The sequence below is a fragment of the Cyanistes caeruleus genome, unplaced genomic scaffold (genome assembly GCF_971803275.1).
Source record: "Cyanistes caeruleus unplaced genomic scaffold, bCyaCae1.hap1.1 HAP1_SCAFFOLD_76, whole genome shotgun sequence".
In the NCBI taxonomy this organism is placed as follows: Eukaryota; Metazoa; Chordata; class Aves; order Passeriformes; family Paridae; genus Cyanistes; species Cyanistes caeruleus.
Genome location: NW_028255888.1, coordinates 2,679,118 through 2,690,184, shown reverse-complemented (window position 1 = coordinate 2,690,184; position 11,067 = coordinate 2,679,118). Strand labels below are relative to the sequence as shown.

Here is an 11,067-nt window from a genome sequence, read left to right as displayed (position 1 = left end):
TCTGCAAAGGGGTACATCTGCCTTGTATCACCAATTCCCTTGATTGCTTCTAAGAATAACTTTCCAAATAGTTACAATTTAGTTAGCACAAATCATTTCCATTTATTACGCTCCCCAAATTCCACTCCCAACATCTCCCCCGCTTCCAGCTCAGGATGGTGCCCCAATGAGACCCCTCCCCAAATCCCACCCCCAAGACACCTCCCCATTGCTGGAAAATCCTCCAAATCTCACTCGAAAATTGGGAATCCTCCCTGAGACCCCTCCCCAAATTCAGGCCTCCCCAAAATGCCCCTCCTCACTGGGATTAGGACCTCTCCCCATCAATGGAAATTCCCCCAAAACACAAAAAATCCTCCCCAAATCCCCTTCCCAAAATCAGAACTCCACCAGGACCCCTGAATTTCCCCCCAAAACCACCAAATTTTCCCCCCCAAATCCCCAATTTTTTTCCCCAAATCCCAAATCCTCTCCCTAAAAACCCCAAAGTTCTCACCAAAGTCCCAAACTTCCTCCCCAAACACCCAAATGTTAGAAAAAAAATCCTTAAATTCTTGCCCTAAAACCCCAAAATTCCCCCCAGGACCTTCAGAGTTTTGCCCCAAAACCCCAAATTTCCCTCTGAACCCCCAAATTTCTCCAATTCCACCTCAAATCCTGGGAGAACTCCCCAAAAAACAGCAAGCCTTCCCAAAACCTCCACCAAAATTGCAACTCTCTCCCTAAAAATCGCCAAAAATCTGAGAACATAAATTTTTTCACGCCGCGGGTGGGGGGAGAAACACCAGAAATCTCAGGATTTTTCCCGTTTTTTTGGGGAGTGGGGTCTCCCTGTTTCCTGTCCCCCCAGGTGACCCCACCCCAAAATTCCTGCCCCTCGGCCCCCCAAATTAAGTGTAAATAAATAAAAAGATGAAAAAAGGAAAAAAAAAAAAGAGGGGGGGGGAAAGGTAAAAAAAAAAAAAGCCAGAGAAAAAATTAAAAAAATATTTTCTCACCTCAGTTTGGGAGGAAGGGGATGGAGGAAATATTGGGGGAGGGGGTGAACCTCCAGAAAAAAAAAAATTGAGGGACCCCCCGTGTCCTGGGTTGATTATGATGTTAAATTGTATCCCCATTCGTCCACCTAACCCAGACACAGATTTTGTATTCTTAATATTCCATCTAAAAGTGAGTGGAAAAGAAGCACTGAGCCTGTTATCAGACTGTACTTGCCCCCCCACATCGGGAGTTTTGACTACAGCACAGACAGACAACAAGACACAGATCGCCTTGGCTTTCCAACTAGCCGGAGCAGAGAGGTCTTCCTGGACTGTTTTCTTTCCCTTTTTCTGAAACGAATCGAACCTGCTCTGGACTGGGGAGTCGGGGGAGCACCGGGAGCTTGCACCCGTGGACTACCGAGAGCCCAGCTTGGGCAGCGGCATTTTCCAGCACCAGAGGGACTGATAACAGAGCGAACACCCACAGAAAGAGACCCTCTGAAGTTTGTCATCTCTTCTGAATGGCGAGAGGTTTTGTAATTTGATATCATTAATTTTTGTGCTGGGTAGAGCTGTGCCTGTGAAATAAACAGGATTTTTCCACTTCTCTCAGAGAAATCTCTTCCGAACCGGTTGAGGGGTGGGAGAAAAGGGCCACCTGGGTTTGCTTCCCGGGGGGAGCCCCATTGGAGGTTTTCTCCCAAATTTGCCCTAAACCAGGACAGCGGCCCTCGGCAGTTGGCGGCCTTTGGGGTGGAGCCCAGTGGCACGCGAGCGGCCTTTGGTGGCTGCTGTCGGCCGGCGGCTGGGCAGACCTGCTGTCGGCCGGCGGGCCGCCGTGTGACGCGTCGAGCGGCTCTCCCCTATCGGCCTGAGTGCCTCGCCGCCTTCGCGTCTCCCTGAGAGGGAAGGAGGGAACCCTCAGAAGCCGGCGGCGCTCCCTCCCGCGTCTGGGCCCGAGCAGATAGCGGCCCTGCTCCCGCCTCGGTTTCTGCCCGGCTGGCTCGGTCAGCGGGGCTGCCGTCCGCCTGCAGGTTTCGGTGGGGCCGGCCGGGGGCGAGCGGGAAGGAAGCCGCCGTCGGAGCGAAAGCCTCCGAGAGAGCGCCGGCGAGAAAGCTTCCTCGGAAAGGGAGGAGACCGAGCCTCAAGCCGCCGGCGGCCCCGTCGGCCCGCTCCTCAGCCCCCCGCAGGCGTTGTCGCGGTGCCGAGCGGCCGGCCGCTTGAGGAGCCGCCTGGGCCGTGGGCGGGGAGGGGCCGACGGCGGCGGCCCGAACCCAAGCCGCAGGGGGGCGGGGCAAGCCCGGAAGGCGGTGCCAAGGCAGGGTGACGTCAGAGGGCGGGCCGCCCGGCGAGCCCCCGGAGGCGGGCCCGGGGCCAAAGACCTGCGCGGAGCGCCCAAGAGCCGGCCTGTGCAAGCGGCCGCCCGCTCGCCGCCTCTGCCGGGGATTCGAGTCGAGTCACGCCGGGGGCCGGCGGCTTCCAGCCGCGTCCCACCGCCCGCTTCCGCCTGCTTCCTTTTCCCCGCTGTCCGCCCCGAGGTGCCGCTTGCTGGCTGGTGCCGTGTCTGCTCCCCGCGGGGTGGGGACGCCCCGTTGCCGGCCTGTGCAAGCGGCCGCCCGCTCGCCGCCTCTGCCGGCGACTCGAGTCGAGTCACTATGACTCTTAACAGAGGTAAGTTTGCATTCCTAACTGGGCTTAGCCGCTGAAATCAGACCTCCTCGTGGTCCCGCTGGATACCCGCAAGGGTAACTAGCTGATTTCTGCCCCAGTGTGAGTGAGGTTGTGTTTTTCACTGCCTCCCTGCCTTTGGACTCGCCACCCAAAGTGCAGTTTCACGATTTTGCGTCGAAAAGTTATCGGCAGAAGCTCCTTAAAAGCTCCCTGCCTGAAACCGAGCCCGCGGTCAAGTTGGGCAAAGCTGACAGCGCTTGAGGGGGTGCTGTTAGTCAATATTCCCTCAATTGGACTTAGTTTTACTTTGAAACGGCACCACGGTAAAGGCTTTAAAGCTACTCCGTGTGTCCACGGCAACTCAAACTAATTTTAAAGACTGGCATATAAAATCGCCACAAAAACCCAAATTTTAAACCCTCAGAATTGGAAAGGGAGGTTTGGAAAAGTTTAAAACTGGAGTTCTACAACTCGATGCATTGTGCCGAAGAATGTAATGCCCATTGTGTGGGGCGGGAGGGGCTGGAGGAATACCCTGATGTGTACTGTGATGATACAATGACTTGCTTATCTCTAGATGATAACGGGATTGATAAGAGCCAGGAAAAGACTGCCACACCCCCACCCACCCAGGAAGAAGCAGCCGTTTTATCAGAGCCAGAGGAAACCACTATTCAACCACCAAACAATGGGGAATCAGAAGACTGCCCTGTCATATCAGTTCCAGATGAGAATCCACCCTGCCCGTGCTGCGGTATTAAAACTAATAAAATGCCTGGATTAATTGAACATTTACTCAGAGCACATGGAATTAGAGAATGCAAATTTAAATGCACCAAATGTGATTTGGAAAATACAAATTTTCACAGCATTGCCTGCCACTATCCAAAATGCAAAGGTAAAATAAAAAAAACATCCCCAGGAAAATGGCCCTGCAATGTATGCCAGATGAGTTTTCAAACTAAAATTGGACTGGGACAACATAAAAGAATTGCACATCCAGCAGTCAGAAACCAGGAGAGGCTAGAAGCCATGAGACCAAAAGAAACATCAGCAAGAGGAGCCCACAAGAAATGCTGGAGTGAAGAGGAGGAAAATCTGCTAATCCAACTAATAAAACAATATGAGGGTAATAAAAACATTAATAAACTGATTGCTGAACACATCCCATCCAAAACTGCAAAACAAATCAGTGACAAGAGATGCTATCTGATGTTAAAACAACAAGCCTCAATTGGATTACAAACTAACAGAAAAACAGAAGAGCAGCCACAGGAAAAAATTCAAAAGCCATCAAAGCGTAAAGAAACCGCAATAAAGCACTTGAAAAAACACTAGGAAGATATTATCCCATCAAAGATCAGTGATGGCACCTTCATTTTGTATCAGGAAGCCTTCCAAGAAATTCTCAAAAAGAAAAATAAGAATCCCACCCACACCATTAGTGAAATAACCAAAGACTGCATGAAGGTATTTAAAGAGATGCACAGCTGGGAAAAGAACACGGCCTCGTCCGTGGGGCTGTGCCTGGCTGTGCTGCTGGAGCTCCACAGGGACCTGATCTGCAAGGCATTCTCCATTTATTTCAAGACTGTTCTTTTATCAATTTTCTGTAGTGTATAAATAAAAGATGTGTTCTAATAAACAGACTGCAAGACTGTTCTTTTGCTGCCCAGGGTCTGCAGGGCATAGGGGAAGAGGGGGAAAAGGGTCTTTGTGCTCAGCAAGCTGCCCAGGTGTGCAGTGGTGCAGGGAAAATGGCCAGAAGCCCCTTGGCCTTTGGTGGTTCTGCTGAAGGCACAAGCCCTGTCCCAGCCTGACAGCACCATCTGTGTCCTCCTGCCCATGTGGTGCTGGCTGGATTGCTGAGGGCTCCCAGGTGCATCTTGCTCCAGCTCCATGAGCAGCCCCCAGGCTTGATTTGCCTTGTTCCTGACAGCCGGCTGCTCTGGTGCTTCCCTGGAGCTCCTAACTGGAGCAGGTTTATCTGAGGGGGTGAGAATGCCAGGATGTGCCAGGACCAGAGCCCTGGGGTTTCCAAGGAAGAATCCATCAATCCCCTTTTCCAGGAGATCCCAACCCTCTGAATCACACCTGGGATAGAGAATAGCAGAATCGCTGGAGTGCTTAAGACCGGAATGCTGGGAAAAAACCTGATCTTTAATTAACCCCATTTCCTGATGGGAAATAATCCAGGAATTTGGTTCCTGGAATTGGAAAAAGAAGGAAATGTTTTTTTGGGAGGTGCCATAGGTGCTCCTGGACGGGGGATTTCCCTAATCCATCCTTCCCTGATTGAGGAATGGAAGTTTGTGGGATGAGCCAGGATTAACAGACCCCTCCCTCAGGTGTGTGATCCAGGATTTTTCTGCTTTTTCCCAGCCCAGGTGAGCCATGTGCAGCCTTCCAAATGGATTGGTTCAAACCAGGAAGGATTTTATTCCCCATGGGAATAAACCTGGGCTCCAAAACACTCCCAGAATGGCAAAATCCTGATTTTAGCAGCTTTTTCCAGCTCCACATTGGAGGAATTCATGGATCTGCTGGATGATGGGTTCTCATCCCAAATAATCTGCCTGTTTGTCGAGGAACACTCTGGTGATGGTGCTGATACAAGTTGTGCTGACTCAGTCTTCTGAGAGTTTTGGGGATTTTTTTGGGGGCGGGATTTCAGGTGTCTGAGACAGCGGGGAGTGAGGCAGGAGAGAATCCAGATCCAGAAAAATACCGGATAGTGCAGGGAATGGGGAAATCGCAGTAGAAACAAGCACAAAGGAACTGGGAAAAAAAGCATTTTTAAGAAGGGAAAAAAAGGATAACATTCCAACCAAATGCACTGGATGCATATGGATGCTGAAAGCAGGCAGGGAGCACAGAGCCTGTGTGAAACTGAGTCACACAGGCTTCTCTCTCTGGCCTGGGAAAGCATAAGAAGGAATCCCAACAGTCCTTGTTAAAGGACACCAATTGGCAGGTGTTGTTTAGTCGAGGGCTGGTGTTCCACTTAAGCAATGAAGGTGATGTGTACCTTTAATGAGCAATGGGAGTTTTACCTCTCAGACCTTCTCAACCATGTGTATAAAAGTAGATTAAGAATAATAAACTTTGCTCTCTTGGACAATGCAGCCAAGGGAGTCAGTGTCGTACTCCTCGCCGTTCCTAATACAGTGCGAGAGAAAAGAATAACTTGGAGGTGGAATAGGAGAAATTCCAACACAACAGGTTACCAAGGCCTGGGAGAGCCCAAATTTTTCATTTTATTTGGGAAATTTTTTTGTGTTTATCAATGTTATTGCATTTTGTTTTTTTCCAGGAAAATCCCGGTTTCTTTCTGATGGGACTTGCAGTTGCCTCCTGTTCTTGTAGTTCTAATTTTGCCCATCCTCATTCCCAAAATTTTTTAGAAATTTCTGTAAAATGATGAAAATGATGATGGACTGTGGCCTTTTTTCTTTCTCCTTACTTGTGATGCTATTGCAGTGAAAAGAAGAAGAAAAAACACTGATAAGAAATGGTAAAAAAAAAGATAAAAAGATCAGCATTTTACCATGTATCAGTGCTTGGCTATTTGTTTTAAAGCTTTTTGGCAAATGTTCTTTTTGCTATAAAATAGAATTATATGAAGCCCTGAGGAGGTTTAAAAAATAAGAGAGAAAAAGTAAATTATAATTTAAAATTTGGCTTCTTTTTCAAAGGAGCAATCCTTTTAGACTACAAAAGTGTCGTGGTTTTAAAGCAGTAACTAAAAAATTACTAGAAAATTTACTTATTTCTTGCTATGAGATGTGGATTAGAACAAGAGCAAAACAGGCTTAAAACTTAAAAGGAATAAAGTAAGTTCATTAACAAAACTACAAGAATAAGAACACCAGAATAAACCTCCAGAAAAACCTTTTTATCCCCCACTACTTAACCATTCCCTTGTTCAAATGACAACATAGAGACAAAAAAGTTTGGAACTCAGGTGTTTAAAACAGTCCCAATTCCTGATAGAGTCTTTTCATCAGCCTTTGTAGAGAAACAGAAGTCTTCTTCTGCTAATCTATGGAGTTTCTCACAAGAAAACTATTTTTGTTATAGCTTTCTATTTTTCTGATGTCCAGAAATCTGTCATCATATTTTCTCCTCCCATTTCACATCACTCTGAGGTGTGTTATGGGCCATGAGTCTAGGGATGTCATTTTTAAGGATGAGTTATTCAAAGGCAAAAGTTCTCTTCATTTGTCTTTGTGAGCTTCCCTGGAAAAAAGAAATTTTCTCTTTGCCTCTCAAGGCTTCAAATCTTCAACTATTACTTCTCCCCACTCTGTTCCAGCACTTCACTGTATCACAATTCCTCCACCTTTTGCTCAAAATCTATACTTTGAACACTCCATTCCTCCCTATATACTCTGTCATGAATTAAAGGAGTTTTTTCAGGACACTATTGTCCATCTCCATAACTTTAACAGAAAAGTATTTCAGCTTAATTAAAGCATCTCCTTATTCTCTACCTCTTCTGAAGCTTAACTCTTTTCTTTACTGTCTCTGATAGTTTATAAAGTCTCTTTACATGTTGATTACTATATTTTTCTTTTTCTGGAAAAAAAGGATTAATCTGAAAGTCTCATCTGGGTGATGAAAGAGTTAAAATCTTGCCCAGGCTTTGTAGATGGTTCTGTGATCTCTGCGATGGAAGATTGTTCATGGCCGCTCTGGAGAGTGTGGTCACTGTCTCAGCCCGCCGCGGGTTCTTTTCTTTCCTTACTTGGCAGTCTCTGGTGAATTCAGTCACAGCAAAAACTGCAGCCAAGCCAGGGACCGGCCTGGCTCGGCCAGAGCCCGGGGCAAGCCCCGCAGGCCCCATCTCCCGGCCGGGAGCCGCGGCAGGCCCAGCCCAGCCCCTGCCCGGGCCGCATGGGCTGGGCCGGGGACGGGAAGCCAGCTAAAGCTCAGTTACCTTTCACAGACAGGAAACAAAGAGACCAAGAAATTCCCAGGCTTAGGTCTTAAGGTGGTGTCTCACTTTTCAATGGTTAAGAACTGCTGTCAATTCTTAGAAATGACCAGCTGTTGGCTAGGAGACAAACTCCCATCAGGCTCCAGCGGTTTGAACTTCCTTAGGTGTTTCTCTTTGTTTTCTTAAATGCCAATCCATCACAGTTTGATAGACCATGCTGGATTAAATAGCATTTGTTGTTGGCCAGTTTTCCTGATTACATAGGGTCCGGTTTCAGAAATTTTTGGAGTCAATCTAATTGGTGGCTGTGTGGTAGGTATTACAACATGAACATTAAGCTCTCCCCAATATTTGGTATTGTTTTTACCACACACAATTTTGGAGGACAATTGTACAGCTGTTAAATTCAGCCAACAATCTTGATTCCAAGTTTCACAAGATTTAACCTGGCCACGAGATCCGGCGACTTGACTGTGTACAGGCTCAGTGTGGGATCCAGTACTCAGTCTGCAGCGTATTGAAACATCATCACCTTGAGTTAACAGGAAAGAAGGGAAAACATTAGTTTTGTAATTTAGCACAAAAAGGAGTTCACATCATGGTATGTGATTATTACACTAAATATAGGCCTTGCTACAGCATTTGTTTTAAATCTGGAAGTTCATGGTTTATCTGATCTTCATGTCCCTCGGTATTCTTCTGTAGAGAATAAACAAAACAGAGTCTGCCACATAGGGGCAGGAGATTAAAACAATGGAATTATCCAGCACGTGTTTATCCGATGCTCTTTCCCCAAGGCATCGAAGGATACCCATGCATATTCTCCTGTAGTTCTTTTAAAAGCTTCAGCTTGGACTAACCAAGATATAATCCCCACTCTTACCAGCACAAAGCGTAGAATTTCTTGCCACTTTTCCTTTTGCCATACATGAATCCTGTTTACTTCCCAGTCCTTTTGTTGCCAAAAAGGAAGCCACTCAGTATATCCCTTGAACATAGCATAGGAGTTAGTGTAGATACAGACAAGAGAGGTATTCTGTGCCTCACGCTGGAAAACACTCCAAACAGCTATCAGCACTGCATCCTGAGTGCTGCTTTCTTCCTCAGTAACAATTTGTTCAGCAGAGGAAAGGTGGAGGGCTACTGCCCTGCACCTCCACACCTCTCCCTCTCGTTTGGCAGAGGTATCAGTGAACCAAGAGTTTGCTGATTGTTTTTGCTCACTGTCCAGAACCTGTGAGTGGTGTTGCTTCAGCCCACTGCCCAGAATCAGTTGAGGGCAAGGTGGAGCGCTTGGTACAATGGGGCTGGAATCCTGCCACTGAGAGACCAATTTACTTAATTTTTCAAGCGGCAGGTTAACCATTAAACCCTTCAGTACCCTTTTCTTCACCCCCAAGTTCCACCAATACTGTAGACTAGAAATTTGCCTACCGTTTTCTGTTTTTATATTAGGAGGGGTTTCTTTAATTATCAAGTCAGGTTTGTCATGGCTGCTACTTAAGCTCTCAGTTTTTTGTATCACCTGATTTTTTACAGCTCCTTCTGTTATTGAGAAGATGTTAGAGTAATGTTCAATCTGTGCATACCACTTTCTCACTGAGGCCCTCTGGACCACCCCATTGGAGGGGGGAGTCCCAGTACTGACTGTCTTCATAACTTCAAAAGGGCCTTTTAATGCAATTGGTTGTTGTTGTGCAGTTTTTCCTACTTCTATGAGAGCTGGAATAACTACAAACAATCCTTTTTCCCAGGTAGTGTAACTCTTTTCAGCATCTTTATTTTTTATTACTTCCTTTTCATCTCCTCCCACGAGGATATCATCTATGGTTGTTTCGAGGAGAATTGCTGTAGGTTTCAGTGATTCTGGAAGACCACAAATTAAAGGGGTCATAATTTTAGCATTCACAGGTAGCAACATTGGTGATTCATAACCAGCATTTAATTTTCTTTCATGAATCACTTGCAAACAAGCTGCCTTATGAATATTTTCTAGAATTTGGTCTGGGGAACCAGCCAAAGCTACAGGATCTCCCCTTTCCAGGGGGTTAAGTCCCCCTGGCCAATATGCAGCTCGCTGGGTTAGGGACCATGGGTTGCGGTTATCTCCTGTTGTTAAGAAAACACCATGTCCCAAATAACCACTTGCTTCTTGTTCTGTTCATCGAATTTGATCTCCCCCTGTGAGAGACACTCGGAATACGTATTCTGTCTCTGAGTCATGAGGGAGACGCCCGTACTCCTTTTTTAACTTAGCCAATGCAGTAGCAGTGTACGGGATTTCTTTAGTGGTTATATGCAGATCAAGATCTTCATCACTGATGTAGTTATATTCTGTTTTAATCAAAGGTCTTACTTGGGAGCAACAGTTTTCACCACAATTTTTTACCAAATGTAATTCTGCTTGAGGATATATGTGATTCGTCTGAGGAGTTTCTTTTTCCAGCAACTCCTTAAAGGAGTCAGCACACTGTGAATTTTTGGCACACTCCTCACTCAGGGCAGTTTGTAAGAAATTATTTTCTTCATTTTGCAAACTTTCAACTAAATTTTGTAGGGATTGACTAATTGCATTTTCTTCCTACCTTTGTCTCATGCGAGCCTCTACAGCTGACGTAAGGCAAGCTCCCAATACAGAACAAATTATGGCTTTATTACGGCCAAATTTGAACTTTGCCTCATATTGCAGGGAGCAAATTCTGTCAGTTACATTTTCCAGCTTGAACCAATTATTTTGAGCCCATTCTTCCCCAGCTGGAGAGGGCCTAGCATTATGTTTTGCTAACAAAACAAAATGCAGCTTTATCTTTTGCACTAGAGTTTTCAGAGTTTTCATTCATCTTTGTGTGTGAAGGGACCAATACCACTACAGGGAGTAAAGTAAAACTTAGTTACACTACGCAGCCCATGCTATGTTTCCCTTTGCTTCCCTGAATGGGTGAAGAGACCAAATCTGCTTGTGACTCTTTCAGTTTAAAATATCTGCTGGTCTCTCTGCTACACCAAGCAGTCAAAATAGAAAAAAATATCAGTCCTACCTTTTGCACTCGAAGATCCCTTGTGAAATTCTGAAGACAGAGCCCTCAAATGAGTGTAGGGGTGCTTTTCACCTGGGCATGTGCAGTTTGTGAGAAATTCGAGTCGCCTCCCTTGCTTTCTAAACACTGCTCAGCAGCGTGGCAGGCTAGGGGCGGCTGAAGCGAAACGTCCTTCCCCTGATACAGACTGCACAACAACCTGCAACCACTTCTGTCTCTCAGAATCCTGTCCATGATGCCAATTTATGTCACGATCCGCAAGGTGGGATTCGTGATGTGGCTCTTTTATTTGATCGTAGAGTACAAAAGATTATCAGCAAACCAGGGACTCAAACAGCAGAACACACTTTACTGAGTGCTCATCAGCACTAATATGCGATAGAGGGAAAAGAGGAGAAAGCAAAGCACAAAGAAAGAGAGTAAGGGGATTATAGCT

At 46.3% G+C, this 11,067-nt stretch overlaps 3 protein-coding genes across 3 annotated transcripts in view; 2 read left to right on the top strand and 1 right to left on the bottom strand.

Annotated features, from left to right (window-relative positions):
* Positions 1–11,067, bottom strand: part of LOC111945414 (uncharacterized) — a 125,356-nt gene that overhangs the window by 20,261 nt on the left and 94,028 nt on the right. The gene's annotated exons all lie outside the window — the stretch shown is intronic.
* The window catches only part of LOC147646957 (uncharacterized), a 106,304-nt gene that overhangs the window by 13,179 nt on the left and 82,058 nt on the right, over positions 1–11,067 (top strand). The gene's annotated exons all lie outside the window — the stretch shown is intronic.
* The window catches only part of LOC147646959 (serine/threonine-protein kinase pim-1-like), a 29,467-nt gene continuing 21,038 nt past the window's right edge, over positions 2,639–11,067 (top strand). Inside the window, exon 1 of the mRNA XM_086872713.1 lies at positions 2,639–2,654. Coding sequence (XP_086728839.1) covers positions 2,639–2,654 — 16 coding nt within the window. The remainder of the gene's footprint in view (positions 2,655–11,067) is intronic.